General features: G+C 36.8%; 1 protein-coding gene across 1 annotated transcript in view; it reads left to right on the top strand.

The window, feature by feature from the left end:
- The first annotated feature begins 764 nt into the window (after positions 1-764).
- The window catches only part of rab27a (RAB27A, member RAS oncogene family), a 45,161-nt gene continuing 26,675 nt past the window's right edge, over positions 765-19,250 (top strand). The window contains exons 1-2 of the mRNA XM_079873764.1: positions 765-1,058; positions 11,938-12,110. Of these exons, the coding sequence (XP_079729890.1) occupies positions 11,958-12,110 (153 nt within the window). The 5' untranslated portion in view covers positions 765-1,058; positions 11,938-11,957. The remainder of the gene's footprint in view (positions 1,059-11,937; positions 12,111-19,250) is intronic.

Below are 19,250 nucleotides of genomic sequence, written 5' to 3'. Positions count from 1 at the left end.
AAGAGATTTTGGAGAATGTTGTGACCACTGACTTACATAAGTTTTTTTCTTTTTCATACTATGGGAGTCAGTGGTGCCCCACAACAACTGTTTGGTTGCCGACATTCTTCAAAATGTCTTCCTTTGTGCTCGGCAGAAGAAAGAAATTCATACAATTATGGAACAACTTGAGGTGGAGTAAATGATGACAATTTTCATTTTTGGGTGAACTATCCCTTTAAATGCAACTTCAGTGCGAGTCTCAGACTCAAGTTTCCATCTGTTGTACAGTTGAAAGAATAAGCTTGCATCCTGGCAGAATTTTCTAAATGTTCATTTAAAAAATAAAGATTTTTTTATTTTTTATTTATAAAATAATGATAATAAAATAAACATATAAAGAGGAATCATCTATTACAAAATGTGTAAACATTCACTGATAGAAGGTACCTTTGACGTCATACCACCAGATGTCGCTACACACAGATTTACGGCTCTGAAAGATTACTCTCCTGTTGCACTATTTGTGCGTATTTAAAACATTATTCTAAATGCAACAACCAAAGCCTGGCACTAGTTAAATCAATTTAAGGTTTAGAAAGGTTTTTTATTTTTATATTTTTTTTATTTTTTTCGTGTTCTTAACAGAAGAAGTGGCGCAAACGAACGCATCCTACTATGTCGAAGGCTTGGCTTATGAATATTTAGAACGCAACGTTCGTCCGACAGTACTTCATGATTGGCTGATTTTATGGTAGAGGCTGGGCTCATAATATTAATTACTTTATTTGATGGGGTGGTCGCTCAACGCTCTAGGAAGGTCTCTAACGTCAGCCCTTACCTAATTAATAATTATGAGCTAAACGGATTGGCGCTGCTGCACGGGAAGTATTGCGTCACTGAACTGCTGCGTACACACGCACTGGTGCTTCATGTAGGTGTGGGAGCAACTTTAGGAAACAAAGTGTCCATCGCTGCAAAAGTATAACACATTTTGTACTTGTTCTCCGTTGGTTAAATATTTTCGAAAGAGCTTTTAAAAACCAACGAGATCAACAGACGTTCGGGTCACTGTCCTGGTAAGTACATATATTCGTTTTTAACTCTTCAAAGGGTGGTAATAACAGTTTGATAATGTCTTGTTAACACGTTTATTTTAAAGTCTTACAATTTGTTCTTTTGATAATGATTTTTTTTTATAGACTCAACAAACACGCAATATCTAATGATGAGGTTTATACCTTATAAATATCTTACATATGTTGTGTCCTAGAACTAGTTACTTTAGTCATAATAATGATGAGTGTTTAGTGATAAACAGCTGCCGTTCATGGGTTTGAGTTATCTGTACACACATGTGGCTCTATCACGGATCAGATGTAGTCATCTCAAACACACATGACCTTAAATTATGATCTGTTCAGAGAGGAAGAATTGTCCTGGGAATTTACCTGCCTCACTTGGGGAAATACACTGCTTCGCTCCCATATCAGGTTACCTGTCAGAAAAGTTTGGTTTAGGGATAATTTTTGTTCTGAATGATTGATTTTCCTTTCTTCCTTGCTTAACTTTGGAAATACTTTAAGTAACTGTAAGACATCATGCCTGTGACTCAGAATTGATCTATTCTGTGTGTATTGATTTACCATGATCATAGTGGTATTCTGAATTTGACACCCTTTATTTGTAACACAGAGTAAAAGTTGAAGTTTGAGACTTCAAGGAATATTTCACCCTCCAAAATTAACATTTCTCAACCTGATGTCATTCCAAATCTGCTATTTTCTTTTTTCCTTTTTTTCAATAATGTTTAGTCACCACCTGAGATATTCAAGAACCAATTTCATTGATGTCACTTACATCAGACATGAGACATCTTAATGCACCATATTTGAATGTTCGCAAATTTGAGAACTACAGCAGAAGGGACACTTTTCAATAAATATTTAATATAGTCTTAAATATCAGTCAGTTCCACGCACAAATCTCTCATGTAACTTACAAAGACTTGGAATATAGTACACAAGTCGTATGGACTACTGTATTTTTAGAGCTTGACAGCCTGTTCAGTTTTATTGCATGTTGTCAGAATATTCTGCTAAACATTTTGTTTTGTGTAACATGGAAAAACATTTGTAATGTAGAACATGAAAGTGAGATTTTTGGTTGAATTATTCTTTTAAGCATCTCAAAAGAGTAATCTATCCTCAGAATAACTTCCCACAAAGCTCAAATCATTTAAACTGGCTTATCGTTTTTCCCTCTGTTTTTTCCTCCTTTTCACTTTTCTAGAGAAAGCAAATGAAATGAACATTGGCTTGTGTGTATGCGTGTGTTTTTAAGCGGGGTCTTGGCAGGGCTGGGAATCGAGGGTCACATGACAGGATGCCAAGAGCACATGAGCACCAGCTGATGGTTATTAGATAAGCCTAATGTTAAAACTTACAGTTCACAAAACACCAAACAGAGCCTTTATATAAGGCATGGCAAAAATCACTTGGGACACTTCTATCCAATAGCAAAATTGATATATTTCTTTATTTAGTTAATGAAGATGTTTTCAGCAAATTGGACACATATTTAAGCCTGTAATGTAATTTCAGATATCTCTATTGGTATTAGAACAATTTGCATCACTATTGCTTGTCAAAGTATTAGAGTTGAGCTTGTGTGTCGTCCTGCAGCACTTGTGTTTCAGACATGAATGATTTCTCAAATCATGTGTGTTGTTGAGGAGAGTGTACTACTGCTTTTACTTAACTAAGTGATCTGATCTGATTCACCATTTTCACCTGCTGGACCATAAAACTGGTGAAAAAAATCCCACAGACACACATTGAAGGAAGGACCCGAACCATATGGTGCATTTAAGTCCTCCTAGGAAGGTTGTGTTTACAAATTGGAAAGTATAGTAATTATGACATGAGTGTTCAAATAACTGTGGTCGGAGCAAGTTGGTGGCGGTGTACCTTTTCTACAAAAAAAGCATGATTTTTTTAAAACTCTCTTCTCTTTTTAACTTTGCTTTTTATGTTTTTATTCAAATTATGAAAAGTTATATTCTACTGTAATTGTACAATACTATCGTATTTTGATAACGCTTTACTCCAAGGTTCCATTAGTTAACATTAGTTAATGCATTAACTAACATTAACTTTAAAGATAATACATACTCATTATTAGTAAGTCAACCATACAAGGCCCATTAAATAATATTAACAGATACGCCTTTTGATTTTAATATTGTAGGTTATTTAATAAATCAAATGCTTAAATTAATATTTAAAGATTAATAAATGCTTTAGGAGTACTTTTCATTGTTAGTTCATGTTAACTAATGTTAACAAATTTACCCTTATTGTAAAGTGTTACCCATATTTTGTACATGCAACTCATTTTATTGTAAATTTAAAAAAAAAAAAAAAAATCATCAAATTAACTGTTAATAGACGCTGCACCCTCACTGACATGCCTTCAACTTGGAAACTTCAGAAGAGTTTCCTCGTAATTCCGACTTTGTGGTGTTGTTCATGTGCTTTAGACTTGTAAATACGATATTTCTGACATGACTTCAACGCAGACCAGAAGGTCACAAATACCTTTTTCTTGCCAGACAGAAAGAAACCATCTAGAACATCCTATAGATTTAACTTCAAGTAGGCTAGTTCACAAGATTCATCTTCTAAATCTGAAAGGTTATAGTTAAAATGTGATTGTAGTTGTTTTGGAATGGCTACCAGGCCAAAAAAAAAAAGGCTTCTTGTTATATTTCTTGTAGCAGGTCAAACGTTATGAGCTTCTGTAGGTCTGCATAGTTATTTTGTCTTTCACACGTATAGGCTACAGCTTGAAAACAGGGAAGTGGACAATAAAAAAAAAGGCAACTTGTCAGAGCTTGACTGTCGGTGAAGAAACTCTGGTGTGAAATGCAGAAGAGTTTTCTGTTCCTGGATCGAGAGACGCTCTCTCCAGCGCATGCCGCCCAGGGTGGTACTCTGCTGGAAATGTTTGATAAAAGCCTCCGTCTCTGTTTCTCCTGTTCTTTATCCAGGCTTTCATCAGGGCTGTTTTGGTTGGACGGGAAACACAACTCAAACTCAGGCATTTAGCTGAGCTGTTGCACAAGGCCAGTGATTGTTTAAGCACTTGTGTTGTGTAGATGTGTCTATGTCTAACTGAAATTAAAGTGTCTGTCGGTCTTCAGAAGTTACGGTAGTGTCAAGTGAACATCACAAACGTGTCAGCCAAAAGATGCAGCCAAACACTCACCATTTGTATCTAGAACTGATTCTACAGGGTTTGTGTGTTCATGCTTATAGCACATAAAGATAAGGTTGTTTTTGCAAATCGGTGCACTTTCCAGACAGTGAAAACTTTCTCTAACCATCTAATTTGTCTGTTTTTCTGTAACCTACAGTATGTAAAAACAGTTGCAGATTTTAGTATGATCCTTCTAAGTAAGAGTCTTAAAGTTGAACAGATTTGTCCTCATAATAGTGATTCTGTGGAGCTAAGTGACTGTGTTTTTATCCATCAGATTCCAATGTTAACAGTTGTGATAAACTAATACATTTGGTCTCATTGAAACATGTTCTCATTTTTGTGTAAATAATTTGTAAAGCCGGTCTTAAATTGTTTATTTATTTTTTTTAAATGTTGGTTGGTACAAACATTTTTTTACACCTTCTCCTTGCCATGCGTAAATGGTGCATAAAACATCTGAACGCTTTGTTCTTTTAGGCAAAATGATTTCACTGCATTTTTATCACTGCAAAATTGTTTGCCTTAGTAATCTTAAACTCATAAGCCCACATAGGTTAAACGGAGGTGCTTTAGGAAGCGGTTTCAACTCAAACTCTGATGAACTCCCAGGAAATAGGCTACTAGTGCTTGTTAGATAAGTTTGGATAAGTTTTTTTCTTTTGGTCGCTGAGACTGAGAGTTTACAAAAGTTTAGGGTTGTTACAAGTCTTCTAAAGTTTTTGAAAAGAAGTTTCTATTACTCACCAGGGCTGCATTTATTTGATAAAAAATGGTAAAAGCAGTAATATGATGAAATATTAAAGTAACTCTTTTCAATAATAATATAGTCTAAAATGTAATTTATTCCTGTGATGCAAAGCTGAATTTTCAGCATCATTACTCCAGTCTTCTTTAGTGTCACACAATGCTAAATCAGCATATTAGAATTATTTCATGATTCCTGAATGATTTCATGAATGATTAAATTGAAACATTTATTATTATTATTATTATTATTATTATTATTATTATTATTATTATTATTATTATTAATGTTTATATATATATGACTTGCTCATATATATATATATATTATATATTATATATATATATATACACACACACACACACACACACTTGCCAGTTTATTAGGTACTGTACACCTTGCTAGTACTGGGTTGGACCCTCTTTTGCATTCAGAATAGCCTTAATTCTTCGTGGCATAGATTCAACAAGGTGCTGGAAACATTCCCGTGAGGTTTTGGTCCATACTGACCTGATAACATTACACAGTTGCTGCAGATTAGTCGGCTGCACATCCATGATGCGGATCTCCCTTTCCACCACATCCCAAAGGTGCTTGGATTGAGATCTGGTGACTGTGGGGGCTAATTGAGTATAGTAAACTCATTGTCATGTTCAAGAAACCAGTTTGAGATGATTTGAGTTTGTGACATGGCATGTTCTATATGGGCTATAGACCTTATTCAGTGCAGCGTCATGACAGGTATGAAAGTGAGGCTATGAGAGATAGATTTACCGTGTTTTCAATAGCATCCTCTGTAAAAAGCTGTATAAAAACATCCTAGATCACTTATCACTTTTCATAGCTCATATTGTCGTTTTTTTTTTTTTTTGTCTACTGAAATTTCCTGGAAATATATTTTTGTAGTGTTTCGTTAGCAGAGCAATCCAAAAACCCACTGAAGAGATACATGTCTCACAGCCTGGCTGTCAAAAATCAAAGATGGTGCTGCTGTGAATAAGGTCTGTAGGGCCTGATTTTAGCCACTGGATCGCGGGTGTTGCGCATATTTTGCACATTTGTGCAGATTTCATGACTATAAGGGGGTATTCCTGAAAATGTGCACTATAGCATGTATGAAATGCTTAAATTAATACACAAAGATTATCAGAGCAAATCAGTTAAAAACCTTTCTGTGACACATAATTTCTCAAATGGTGTGAGTGATTCAGCAGTAGGGTATACCACATTGCACGCTGCAAAATAAAACTGTCGTTTCAGGACAGTTGACGGAATTGTCACTTGCCCTGTGGGGCCATGTTGCATCGTCACTAAAGTTGTTTTTTTGTAATTTAAAGTTGTAATTTATTTGTTAAATCATGTAAGGGGGGAATTCCCCAGCATTTATCGAAATGAAATTCAGGCAATGATTGGGGCTGTAATGTACATGTAGTCATCCAGAACTGTATGGTACGGATGTCATGGTTCGGTGCATGCAGTCACACTATGAATACAGTGAGTCACAGGTGATCCAGATGGAACTCCAATCCAGAAGGGTGCATGTGCGGTAATGCAACACTGTTTGCTTACTTTGCTACCAGTAAAAAGCGCAGAAGAAGAAGATGAGACGATCGATTGATGTTTACATCTCTCAGCCAGTAAAAAAGCCAAAAAAGCTTGAGAATAATATCTCACGTAACATTACATTTATCTCAGGCATTTAGTGTTGACAGCTGGTTAGTTCACTAGAGAAATTAACTTTAGAGAGAACCATTTCGTATATGCACTATATTAGCCTATTCATTATACTTAACCTGTTAGTAATGTCTTGATTAAATAAATTTGTCATGAAAACAAGTTATGACAGCCACTTTGTAAATGATTATATTTTAAAAATTAATTGGAGTAGGAAATTAACTTTCTAATTAGCCTAGATTTAGAAGTCAATGCAAAACCTGCCTTATGTGCAATTTACATGTATTTTTTATTTGAGTGTTGATTATTATATCTAAAAGTAAATAGCAACTAAATGTAATAATTCGGGCTCTGTTGTTAATTGTAACCTTTAATATTATAGTAATGTGCAAGAATGGGCTCCCTATATAGTTTACAGCACTAGCTAAGATAGTTTTTTTTTTTTACCCTTAAGAAATTTGTAATTATAATTGAATGTTTTTAAACACAGAGACACATTTGTTCAAAAAAATCTAGTTTAATAAAAAAGCAATTTTATGTTTAGTTTTCTCCCCCCTGCTGTAGTGAAATGTGACTTCAAAACCGAGGTACGTACCGAACCGTCATGTTTGTGTACTTTTACACCTATAATATACAGTTATAATCGAAATTATTCAACCTCCATTCCAAATCAGGTTTATTGGCAAATTTACAGACTTTAAGCTGTTTGCAATGAACAAATCAAACAAAAGTAATTGAAATAGCTCAACACAACAGATGTTTCAAGTGATTTCTCCAAATTCAACTGAAGATGGAAGTTTTAATGACTTCTGCAGTCTCATTCAATCCCCTGAATAGAATCCCTCCCAACAGCACAAATCTGCAAAACAGGTGTGGTCTCAAGCACACCTGATGTAACTAATCAAGGGCTTCATTAGTTGCTCCAGGTGTGCTTGAGCTAGAACACATGAAATACCTGAACAGGGGTGCTTTTCCCAAAAGCATCGTTAGCCAACTAAAGTTCCGTCGTTATCAGCATAGTTCAGCGAGTCTGTGTTTCCCAAAATCATAATTCTAACGAACATTCGCAAACAGCATCGCAAAGTTGTGGTTGGAACGAAAGATCTCAACTTGTGGTAACTTAGAAGCATACAGTAGTTTCTTGTTTGCATGACATGTGGTCTCAATTAATCCTTATCTTGAGCCAAATAAGCAAGCTGACATTTAGAATACATACAAATGTAATTTACGTCTTTTAGTTTGTTAAGAGATTTAAAGCATCTTTTTTGAAGAGTGCGCATGTGCGTGTTAGAGCTTAGATCGGGCCCAAAAAATCAAGCCCGACCCTACCCGAGCACGTGCACGTTGTGTCCGAGCCCAGCCCGGCCCGGCCCGACACATTAACTGCAATCATGAGCCCGAGCCCGATTTATACCCGACCATTTTTTAATATGTGGGCCGTTAAAACTGACATTCTCAACTACAATTCCGAGTTGTTTGAACTCTGTACAGAAATCTGTTTAGAATTATCTCAATGAATAATGCAACAAGGACGAAGCATGTAAACTGCGTTGTTTGTTTATTCAGAATGGAATGGATCGCAAATGTATCCGAATGAAGAAACGTAAAAAAAAAAATGTGAACAGAACACTCGACAAAGCCAACACATATGTTGTCACTGCCCATGACTTGAAATTGTTCCATACCTCCGACTTTCCTCAACTTGCTCAAAGTAAATTCACCTGTTTTTCTTTTTTTTTCTTTACATCTTCAAGCTCCATGTTGCACTTAAGCTACACAATACAGCACAGCAGGCCCGGTGTGATGTGTGCGAGTGGAGGAGACGCTGCACATGACACGTGACGTGTTCCTTTGTCCACCCAATTAGGCTAATAAAGTAATGACTAAAAAGACACAAATGCTTGATTAAGGGCCCGGCCCGGGCCGAGGATAGGTGGCAGAAAATATCGGCCCGCAGGTCGGGTCAAGTTCGGGCTCGGGCGCAGGCAGAGAATCTAAGCTCTAGCGAACGTGCTTTAGTACGCAAGAACGAGCCTATAATTGAATCTGGAAACAAAGCAAAATAACTAAGAAAATTTTAAATAGTCCTCAGATGCCATGTCCATAATTTATAGCAAAACATCTGCCATTTAATTCGATCTCAAACAGATTAATTAAAAGTAGTTATTACTCCACCACTTGCGTGACATCATTAACCATCATGGTTGAACGACCAATTTGCAACAATACGGTTTCGGGAAACAGTCGTGACTAGCTAGTTGATTTCTTCAACAATGCATCGTACTATGGTAGTAAAGTAGCAAGTTACGTCGTTGTATGAGAAACGCACCCCTGGCTAGGTTTGTTGAGTGTCACGTTTGACTGCATGTTAGCAATTCTTTCAAAAGAATGGTCCAAAAAGTTAGCAAGTCAAAGAAACACCTGCGCAGTTCTCTGATCAGCCAGAAAGATGAACCCAAGAAAAGTCTTCTGTGGTCTTGCTGGATGGATCCGATTGTTTGGGTCAGCCCCAGACGTTAAGCAGCTTATGATCAGGATGGTCTTTAGCCCTGCCTCGTGAAATAATGTGGTAATTTGTTCGAGTTTTTTATGTTCTTTCTGGAGTCATATGATCCGCTTTAATGCAGTCTGAAGAACCCCCACTGAACATTCTCACAGCTACAGCTGAGCCATTCTCCGGATGCTTTTCTTTCCTCAGTTGTGTTTGCGGACATGACAAGACAAGATGTGCATCAAGACATTATGAAATCATTGGGCTGTTGAAACAGGAACAGGTTTTACGCACTCAAGATGTGTCTCATTTTGAAGGCTGCGTCCTCCTGAGGTCGCATTTGTCGGCTCCATACATCATAAAGAACAAAGCAGTAACTTATAAAATTGGCCATTATTCCTAGTGAAGCATAAATTGTTGTAAATTTTTTTTGTAATGTAGTGGTTAGTTCACTGAAATGAAGCAGCCTCCTGAGGATGCATTCTTCAAAATGAGACACAGCTTCATTTTTTTTATTTAAGCTCACACATGACATCATCTCACAAAGGAAGAATGTTCATTTATACTTTGTGAGAAAATATATTGATGTGCTGTAAAAGCTTACTGTCATTTTCAGGGCTTTTCTTTTTGGGCAAAATGTTGAGGTTATGTGAAACTTAAAGTAAATGAAGTGAGTGACCAGATCACAATTCTGCAGTTTATGTCGACTTGTTCATATTATGAGAGCATATGAAGAGACTTAACAAGCTCTCATCACAGAAGGTCTTGTGATTCCAATGTCACATTAAACCTACATTACCAAGCACTGAAATATTTTTTGATATTTTTTGAAAATAGAGCATGACAATTTTAAAGACTAAAGTGACGGATAATGATTGTCTCTAGTGTTAAATACCACCATAGGTTATGAAACACAACTTTTAACAAAATTATGTCTCTGTATTGTAGTCCTAAGGCACTCGATTAACAGTGAAAAGAAACTTGAGTTGACAAATGTGAGTGGAAATAAAAACTGTTGTGTAGATGCATTCAAGTGTGTGAAGGTGCTATTTCAAAGTCTGTTTCCTCATTTAATCTCCAGGATTTCAGCATTAATGGACTCTCATGACCAATAACAAATAAAATGGGTTTAAGAAGCATATTTGCTGTTCTAAAACAGATATGCAGCACTTGTCTCAAATTCTTTTTTTAGTTTCCTGTTACTAAATCAGCACTGTTGCATCAATGAAAACGCTCGCCTCTTAACGAAATGCTTGAAAAAGTATAGTCTCTTGATGTTCTTTGTTGATTAATGGTTTCTTTTGGGGTTCGCAAAAGTCAGCATGAATGTTGATGACAATAATTTGGCAGTAATGCAATAAGTATCAGCTGTGTGCAAAGTAACTCACATTTGCCATCCCACATAACCCATCACAGAAAATGGGTAAAATTCAAATATTTGGACATGGAGCTCCATTGAGATCCCCATATCTATGGGACTGAACTATCTATGGCCTTAAAAATGAAGACTTCAAAAGGAAAGTTTATTAAGAATGAGAATCTAGAAGGATATTAAGATATCTTGAATACTTACAAGCATGCAAACTTTGGAAAAAGAATAGGCCTATTTATGGCACTCATCAGGTATGTTCTATGCAATTGTGTTGATAGAAAAACACCTCTTCAGATATTTCTCTTTAAAAGAAAAAAAAGATGTATACAAATTGACCCACATTTGGTTTTCGACCACTGAAAATGTGTACAATTTACCAATTTACTTGTGGAGCCACATTGAGATGACCAAATCTCTGGGATTGAACCATCGAGGGCCTTTAAAATGAAGATACCAAAAGGAAAAGAACCAGAATCTAGAAGGATATTAAGATATCTTTTTTTTTTTTTTGAGTTACAGGCATGCAAACTTGAGGCAAAAATGCTTTTTGTCATTTTTGAACAATAGCATATAATTGGCATATAATGCAACAAAGATTACTAAAGTCAACCGATTTTACTAATAGACCTACCAATCTCTGTGTAAAAAATAAAATAATGATGCTGCCATCTTTCTATAGTCATTTTTACACCCCTCTAATTTGGCTCCAAATCTCAGGTGAAAATTGTAATTTTGACCCCCCTCTACAAAACTCATTAAATACATCTGTGACATTTAATATTTTGGCTTTTATCACGATTTCTGTTTATCTTTGTACAGAAAAAATATTTACAAAATCAAAAATTTGAGCTGGGGAAGTTTACGAAATTTGGTTGATTTGACATGGAATGACCCCTAACCATAACCAAGGCTGCATTTATCTGATCAAAAATACAGTAAAAACAGTAATGTTGTGAAATATTATTTGCAATTTAAAATAACCGTTGTCTACTGTAATATATTTTGAAATGTAACTTATTCCTGTGACGCAAAGCTGAATTTTCAGCATCATTACGCCAGTCTTTAGTGTCACATGATCTTTCGGAAATCATTCTAATATGCTGATTTGCTGCTCAAGAAACATTTCTGATTATTATCAATGTGGAAAAAAGTTGTTGCTTCATATTTTTGGGGAAACTGTGATGCAACTGTGATTCTTTGATGAATGGGAAGTTCAAAAGAACAGCATTTTTTTTAAATATAAACTTTTGTAACATTATAAATGTCTTACTGTCACTTTTAATCAATTTAATACTCTTTGCTGAATAAAAGTATTAATTTCTTTCAAAACAAATCTTACTGACCCCAAACCTTTGAATGGCATTGTCTATCAATGATACTACAATAACACTGCTCTGTGTTTGTCCATCGCAGGTCCTCACTCAGCTTTCAGTATGTCCGATGGGGACTATGATTACCTCATCAAGTTCCTCGCACTGGGGGACTCTGGGGTGGGAAAGACCAGCTTCTTATATCAGTACACAGACAGCAAATTCAACTCCAAATTCATCACCACAGTGGGAATAGACTTCAGAGAAAAACGTGTGGTGAGTATTTTTATTACTTGAACTAAAATGACATTGACATTTTCATAGTTGTATTGATGTTTCTTATACTCCCTTTGATCTGTATATGCATGCATTACTATTTATATATTGAAATTTTAACTTATTTAGCTTGAGTATTCGGCTTTGTGTTTTAGCCTATTTATAGTTCTATGCAAATTTCCTGTTTCCTGCTCGATTTGTAATGGAGGTTTAGTGTTTTGGAGTCCCGGGGTTAACTGAACTGTGAAATCCCATCGTCCTGTTCAGCTCTGCACATGGAATCTTGCCCAGAGGTTACAAACAGCAATTCATGTGTAAATTGCAGCCTCAGGTGCAGGGAGATATATACAGGTTCGTCTGAACATGGTCATGAATACTAGATGCAGAAAAAACACATGCAAAACGCTGCACGCCTGCGAGCGCAAACAGACGTTCTCTGAGTAATTATGCTTTTTCCTGAATGCAATACGATGCCTAAGGCTGCTTAATTTGTTGGGAACATGCTACGACAAGAGTCAGTCCACATAATTCACATGCTAAACACCTTAAAATATGTCAGATAGATAGATGGATGGATGGGTGGATGGATGGATAGATACACAGTATATACAGGATACAATAATATGCACATTAATAATATTTATTATGTAATATAATATGTGTAATCAACTAATTGTTGTAGTAAAATTAACTCCACTACAAGTGGTTTATTCTCTTAAAGGAACACTGCGACTTTTTGGGACTTTAGCTTATTCACCGTATCCTCCAGAGTTAGATAAGTCCATACATACCTTTTTCATCTCTGTGCGTGCTGTAAGTCTGTTTGACGCACCCACCGCTAGCCTAGCTTAGCACAAAGACTGGATGTAAATGGCTACAGCTAGCATACTAATCCCAATAAGTGACAAAATAACGCCAACATTTTCCTATTTACATGTTGTGATTTGTATAGTCACAGTGTGTACAAATAACAAGGTCATATGAGACACAGCCATTTTTTAAACGTTTAAATGCTGGGAACTATTTTCTCAGAAGGCGAAGCACTGCTACTTGGGCGGAGTGATTAGCGCAGCACCCGAGAAGCGCCGTTCCGTCAACAAAACCAACGTGACTAACTAGCTAGTAGCGAACGTGATTCGTGATCATGGATGACTTTGAGGAATTGTCAGAGGATTTTTATTTGGTATCAAACCAATATCCAGAACCATATCGTTTTGAGCCAGAATACACAGACGAGGAGTTAAAAACTTTGGAAGCTGATAGACAAGATGCCGCACAGACTGAGGTCGAGGGGAGAATCAGAACGGGAGTACCCTACTATTTCACAAACAAGGTAGCTGTTAACTGTTTCTCAAAAATAAAAGGGCTCCACATCATTAGCAAGTTGAAGGCTACAGTGCTGAAAATTACCTTTAGCGCCGCTTATTTGTTACTAGGGCGATAGAGCGCGTTTATGACAACACAATACTAACATTACAGGGGATACATGGAGCCCGGGAACAACTGTAATAGTAGTGAGCACCCTATTCATGTAATAGTGTCACTAAGGTTACATTACATCTAGCTAATGGCACTGTAACAGTAGGCTAGTCATCTAAAAACATAACGGAACACTTACCGCGGCCGCAGGTGATCCACTTTGTCCTGTCTTTAGTATCGATGGGATGGCCGTATCCTTCAGCACACGTTTCATGGTCCGTGTGGCAAATTCCATTTTTTCAAAATAGTCGTCCTCAGGGAAATGTTCTGAGCAAACGCGATAGTCCTTGATTATGTTTACAGGTGTGTTTGGATCTATTTCCAGAGCAAGTAGCCATTGATTCATCAGGTCAGCGTTTTTGGTTGGAATTCTATGAAACATCATGGTATTACCTGGTCTCCCCTGTTTACTGTCGCAGCTCTTTACAATACAGCGAACACCCATGATTGTAAACTTTGCATTTACTATCTAGTAATTGCTGACACTATTACTCCAACTCTGAGCGAACTCTCTGCTCCTCACCACAGCGCTTCTCGGGTGCTGCGCTAATCACTCCGCCCAAGTAGCAGTGCTTCGCCTTCTGAGAAAATAGTTCCCAGTATTTAAACGTTTAAAAAATGGCTGTGTCTCATATGAACCTGTTATTTGTACACACTGTGACTATACAAATCACAACATGTAAATAGAAAAATGTTGGCGTTATTTTGTCACTTACTGGGATTAGTATGCTAGCTGTAGCCATTTAGATCCAGTCTTTGTGCTAAGCTAGGCTAGCGGTGAGTGCGTCAAACAGACATACAGCACGCACGGAGATGAAAAAGGTATGTATGGACTTATCTAACGCTGGGGGATACGGTGAATAAGCTGAAGTCCCAAAAAGTCGAAGTGTTCCTTTAAAGGGCTTTATTTTATGATAATGACTAAACTACATTATCCCACCTATTACATGACTTCTTATCAAATCAAATACATGGGCATAAATATTGATTTAAGAAGAAGCTATTTTATTGGATAAAAAGATGGGAAGAAAGAGTGTGACGTGATATGCAAGACTTGAATCTAGCAGTTGTAAAGCATAAGTGGCCGCCCAATGTTTTTAATGACCTTGGATTTTTCCTATTCATTTTTCCCATAGGGATTTTTAAAGTTATAAGCCATGAGTTAGACCTTGATTTAGGAGCTCAACAAAAAAAAAAAAAAGGTACAAGACAGTGTGTATTACAGCTTTAGTGAGGGAAAGAACTACAATTCCAGGCCATTGTGAATGATATAACCAAATTCAAAACAATGTAGAAATATAAAACTACTGGTTTAAAGACATAAAATCAGCAAAAAAAAGTATCACACAGTTGGCATACTGTAACGTTCTACTCGGAGCTGTTTACATCCTTGGAATTATGCGTTTCTATGGCACACAGTAAATGCCAAAATGAATCTGCAGCTGTCAGGTGGTACAAGTCAGTGCTTGTACTATTTTTTGTTTATTATATTTGTAATGTTATGTGCTTTGAGACCTGAGGTAATTTTAACGACGTGTTTTGAAGGAAGTGTTGCTTTGGAGATGCTCTGAAGGGAAGGTGGGATCTTCCCAGCTAACAATTTTTTGTTCCCAGAACGTTAGTTTTTGGTTCCCAGAACGTTATTTTTTTATGGTTCGTTTTTAGTTAGCCAGTAAAGTTTTCTTATCGTTCCCAGAACATTATTCTTACGTTCAAATAACCTCAATTCATCTTTTTTTACTTTAATAAAATACAACAGTAAATCTATATAAATAATCAGCCTACAGTCCATGTTTTTGTTGATTCATTGTTTAATTGTTGATAAAAAAAACAAAAAAAAACACAATCATGGGGTATGCATCACATTCAAAACATGCGCAAAAGGTGCAAGAACATTATAACAATTGTTTTATTAATAAACAAACTAACTACTTAAAAGCTAATTTCATTTCATTAAACACAATTTTTTAACACTAACTATTAGTTGTAGATTTTGCACATTCAAAACATTAAATACATTCACAAAGTGTAAGAATATTACAAATTAACAAAATAAAATAAAAATAGCTACTTTTAAATTTATTTTAACACTCTACTTTCAAACACTTTTATGAGTAGGCTAATGTAGATTCTAATTGTAGATTCTGCACTTGAAAGCCTCTTCCATCTTCACCAGTCATCTGTAACAAAGAAAAGTAATATTATAACAAAGAAAAGTAAAAATTTATATTCTTGTTTATCGGCCTTGAAAAGCAAAAAAGGAAATGAGAAAAGCAATAAAAAAGCATTTTTATCAGGCTCCTATAGGAACATATATGTTTAGGTTCTGTAATGTCACTTAAATGGCAATCGGTCATTGCCATTAAAGTGAAATGACTGAGCCTAAATAGGAGCCTGATAAAAAATGCTAATTGCTAAAATGTCAGACCAACTTAGGTTTTTTTTTTTTTTTTGCATCTGAAGTCTTCAATTGTACTGTACTCAAATTATTATTATTATTATTATGTTCAGATCGCGCAGCTCAAACAGCAATGATGTAATTTGAAACAGTATGCCTAATTTTAAGATTTGTACTATTAGTGTTATATTAAAAATGTTAGATTTTATTATGTTTTATAAATGTTAGTTAATATTAATAACTAGCACATTTTTGTTCTCATATTATTTGCATTAACTAATGTTAACAGATGCAACTTTGGATCTTAAAAATGTCTTAGAAATGTTGAGACATTAAGATTAATAAATGCTGTAGAAGTAATTGTTCAGTAATTGTTGGTTCATGTTAACTAATGCTAACAAAATTAAACCTTATTATAAAGTGTTACCATTTTTTAATAAAGAGAGAGTTGGAGTATAAAATTAATTTTAAAAGTTAAGGAATCTTACTTTTACACTCACTGGTTCAAACAAGGCTACTGTATATGTTTGATTTATGTTGAAGTGTTTGGGACATGGATTATAATGGTGAGCCTTTTTTTATTATTATTATTATTTATTCAGGCTATCAAAGTATATCAAAATTTGAATTTAGATTTATCGGCCAATATATCGGTATCGGCCAAAATTTTCATATTGGTGCATCCCTAATAAAAATGTATAAACCAGGGCTTGGCATTTACCCTGGTCTTGTACTTCACTTAAATAACTTCATTCACTTGTCAAAAAAAGTTAATTGTCCAGGAATAAATCAGTTTTTTGAAGTAACGTTAGGCCTCTGTGTGTAACGTGTGCGCAGCTGTGCGCTTAAATTAAAAGAGCACATTAATATTGTCACGAATACCTGGCTCACAGTAGCAATGACATAGGGGAGACCACACCGTTTAAGTTAAATCCAAAATAATTTATTAAAACATTAAATTATACGATGAAATCATAATTTAAATCAATAAGTGTATCAAGTCAGTAAATGAGAAGTAAAAGAAAGCTAATCAAAAGTGTAGTGCAGATCAGTAAAGTGTAGACTATGTGTAATGCAAAAAAGGCAAAAAGGAGTAGGATGGTGCTGCCACCAGCCTGGAGGCCAGAGCAAAGCAGAGCAGCACAGAGCAGCCAAAACAACTGGCAGGAGATGTTTTTAAACAGTCCCGCCAATCAGCTGCTGTCAGATGGACCGAAAACAGACAGCTTTCCCTTCAGATTGGGGGGAGAGAGACGGCCCAAACATATTCTGTCCATGGTGGAGTGAGCACACCCAGCACGGCAAAGCCGGGCGTGACATCACTCCCCCCACAAGACAAAGACCCATGTGGGACTCTGTAAAACTACATTCTACTCATTACACCATTTCCCATAATCAATACTAAAAACAGAAACAAACCCAATAACAAACTACACCCAAAAAACAATAAATGACTAAACCCATTACCCTTTTTAACCAGTTACCCCGAAAGACTAATGTTAGACTAAACCAAACTCTCATCACCCTTCACCCACACCCTCAATACAACAGCCACCACAAGAAATGACCAAACTCACCCCCCCAGCCCACCTAATTCCCCCCACCCCCTCCTTCCCACCCAGCTGTTCCTGGCGCCTGGATAGCAATTTAAGAATGGAAAGACAGGAGACAAGAGAAAAGAACCAGAGACTGGAGAAGAGATAGACACCCCTTAACAGTCATCAAGAGCCCGCGACAAGGCATCGGCCATGACGTTCTCGGACCCCTTGATGTGTCTAATAGACAGGTTATAAGGCTGTAGAAAAAGAGCCCAGCGCATAAGCACTGGTTAGTATTTTGAAGAGAAGAGAGGAAAGTAAAAGGATTGTGGTCAGAGAAGACCACCACAGGGTGTAACCCACCACCAACATAAACATCAAAATGTTGGAGTGCCCAAATAAGGGCCAGGGCCTCCTTTTCAATGGTTGAATAGTTAAATTGGTGACGATTAAATTTCCGAGAAAAATAGGAAACTGGTCTATCTATTCCATTCTCATCCTTTTGAAGGAGAACGGCACCTGCCCCTACCTGGCTGGCATCTACTTGCAGTTGGAAGGGCTCCTCCAGCCTAGGAGCAGCCAGGACAGGTGCAGAACTCAGGAGAGACTTGGCGTTTTCGAATGCATGTTGGCAATCAGCAGTCCAATTGAATTTAACTGAACCCTTCAACAGGTTAGTTAGTGGGGCAACAACAGATGAAAAGTTACAGCAAAAGTTCCTGTAATACCCTATCATACCGAAGAAGCGCATCAATTCTTTCTTAGTGACAGGACGTGGGAATTTGTCAATGGCCAGGACTTTCGCTCTCACTGGCCGAACGTTCCCCTGTCCGACCACCTTTCCCAGATACACCACTGTAGCCTGAGCAAACTCACACTTTGCTAAGTTTACAGTGAGGTTTACCGCTTACCGTTTACCGCTCAAATAATGAACGTATGCGGGCAAGGTGGATTGTCCAAGTGTCTGAATAGCAGACCACATTATCAATATACACAGTGCACCCCTCCAGTCCCACAACGACTCGATTCATGAGCCGCTGGAAACTGGAGGGGGCGTTGTGCAACCCAAAAGCCATTCTCGTATAAGAGTAGAGTCCCGACGGCGTAATAAAGGCAGAGATCTCTTGTGCCCTGGGAGTAAGAGGAACCTGGTAATAACCTTTAAGCAAGTCAAATTTGCTCACATAACGAGCCACACCGACTTGATCAACACAATCTTCTATCCTAGGCAGTGGATACGAGTCTGGTTTTGTTACACTATTTACTTTTCTGTAATCCGTACAAAATCTGTACGTATGATCAGGTTTTTTGACTAACAAACAGGGCGAAGCCCAGCTAGAGTAAGACTGTACGGCAAGACCACTGTCCAGAAGATATTGGACACTATCATCCAGACTTTTACGCTTATCAGGACCAGTGCGGTAAAACCTCTGACGGATTGGCTTTGCATCACCGACTTCTATGTCATGCTCGATTAAAGTTGTGCAGGTCGGAGTATCTGAAAACAGACAAGGAAATTCAAAGATTAAAGGGGGGTGAAATGCTATTTTATGCATACTGAGTTTTTTACACTGTTAAAGAGTTGGATTCCCATGCTAAACATGGACAAAGTTTCAAAAATTAAGTTGTACATTTGATGGAGTATTTCTGTGCCAAAAATACTCCTTCCAGTTTGTCACAAGTTTCGGAAAGTTTTTTTCGAGTATGGGCATGTGTGACGTCAGA

Source organism: Squalius cephalus (genome assembly GCF_949319135.1).
Source record: "Squalius cephalus genome assembly, chromosome: 6".
In the NCBI taxonomy this organism is placed as follows: Eukaryota; Metazoa; Chordata; class Actinopteri; order Cypriniformes; family Leuciscidae; genus Squalius; species Squalius cephalus.
Note: the sequence above shows the minus strand (reverse complement) of the source record. Positions and strands in the feature narration are given on the sequence as shown.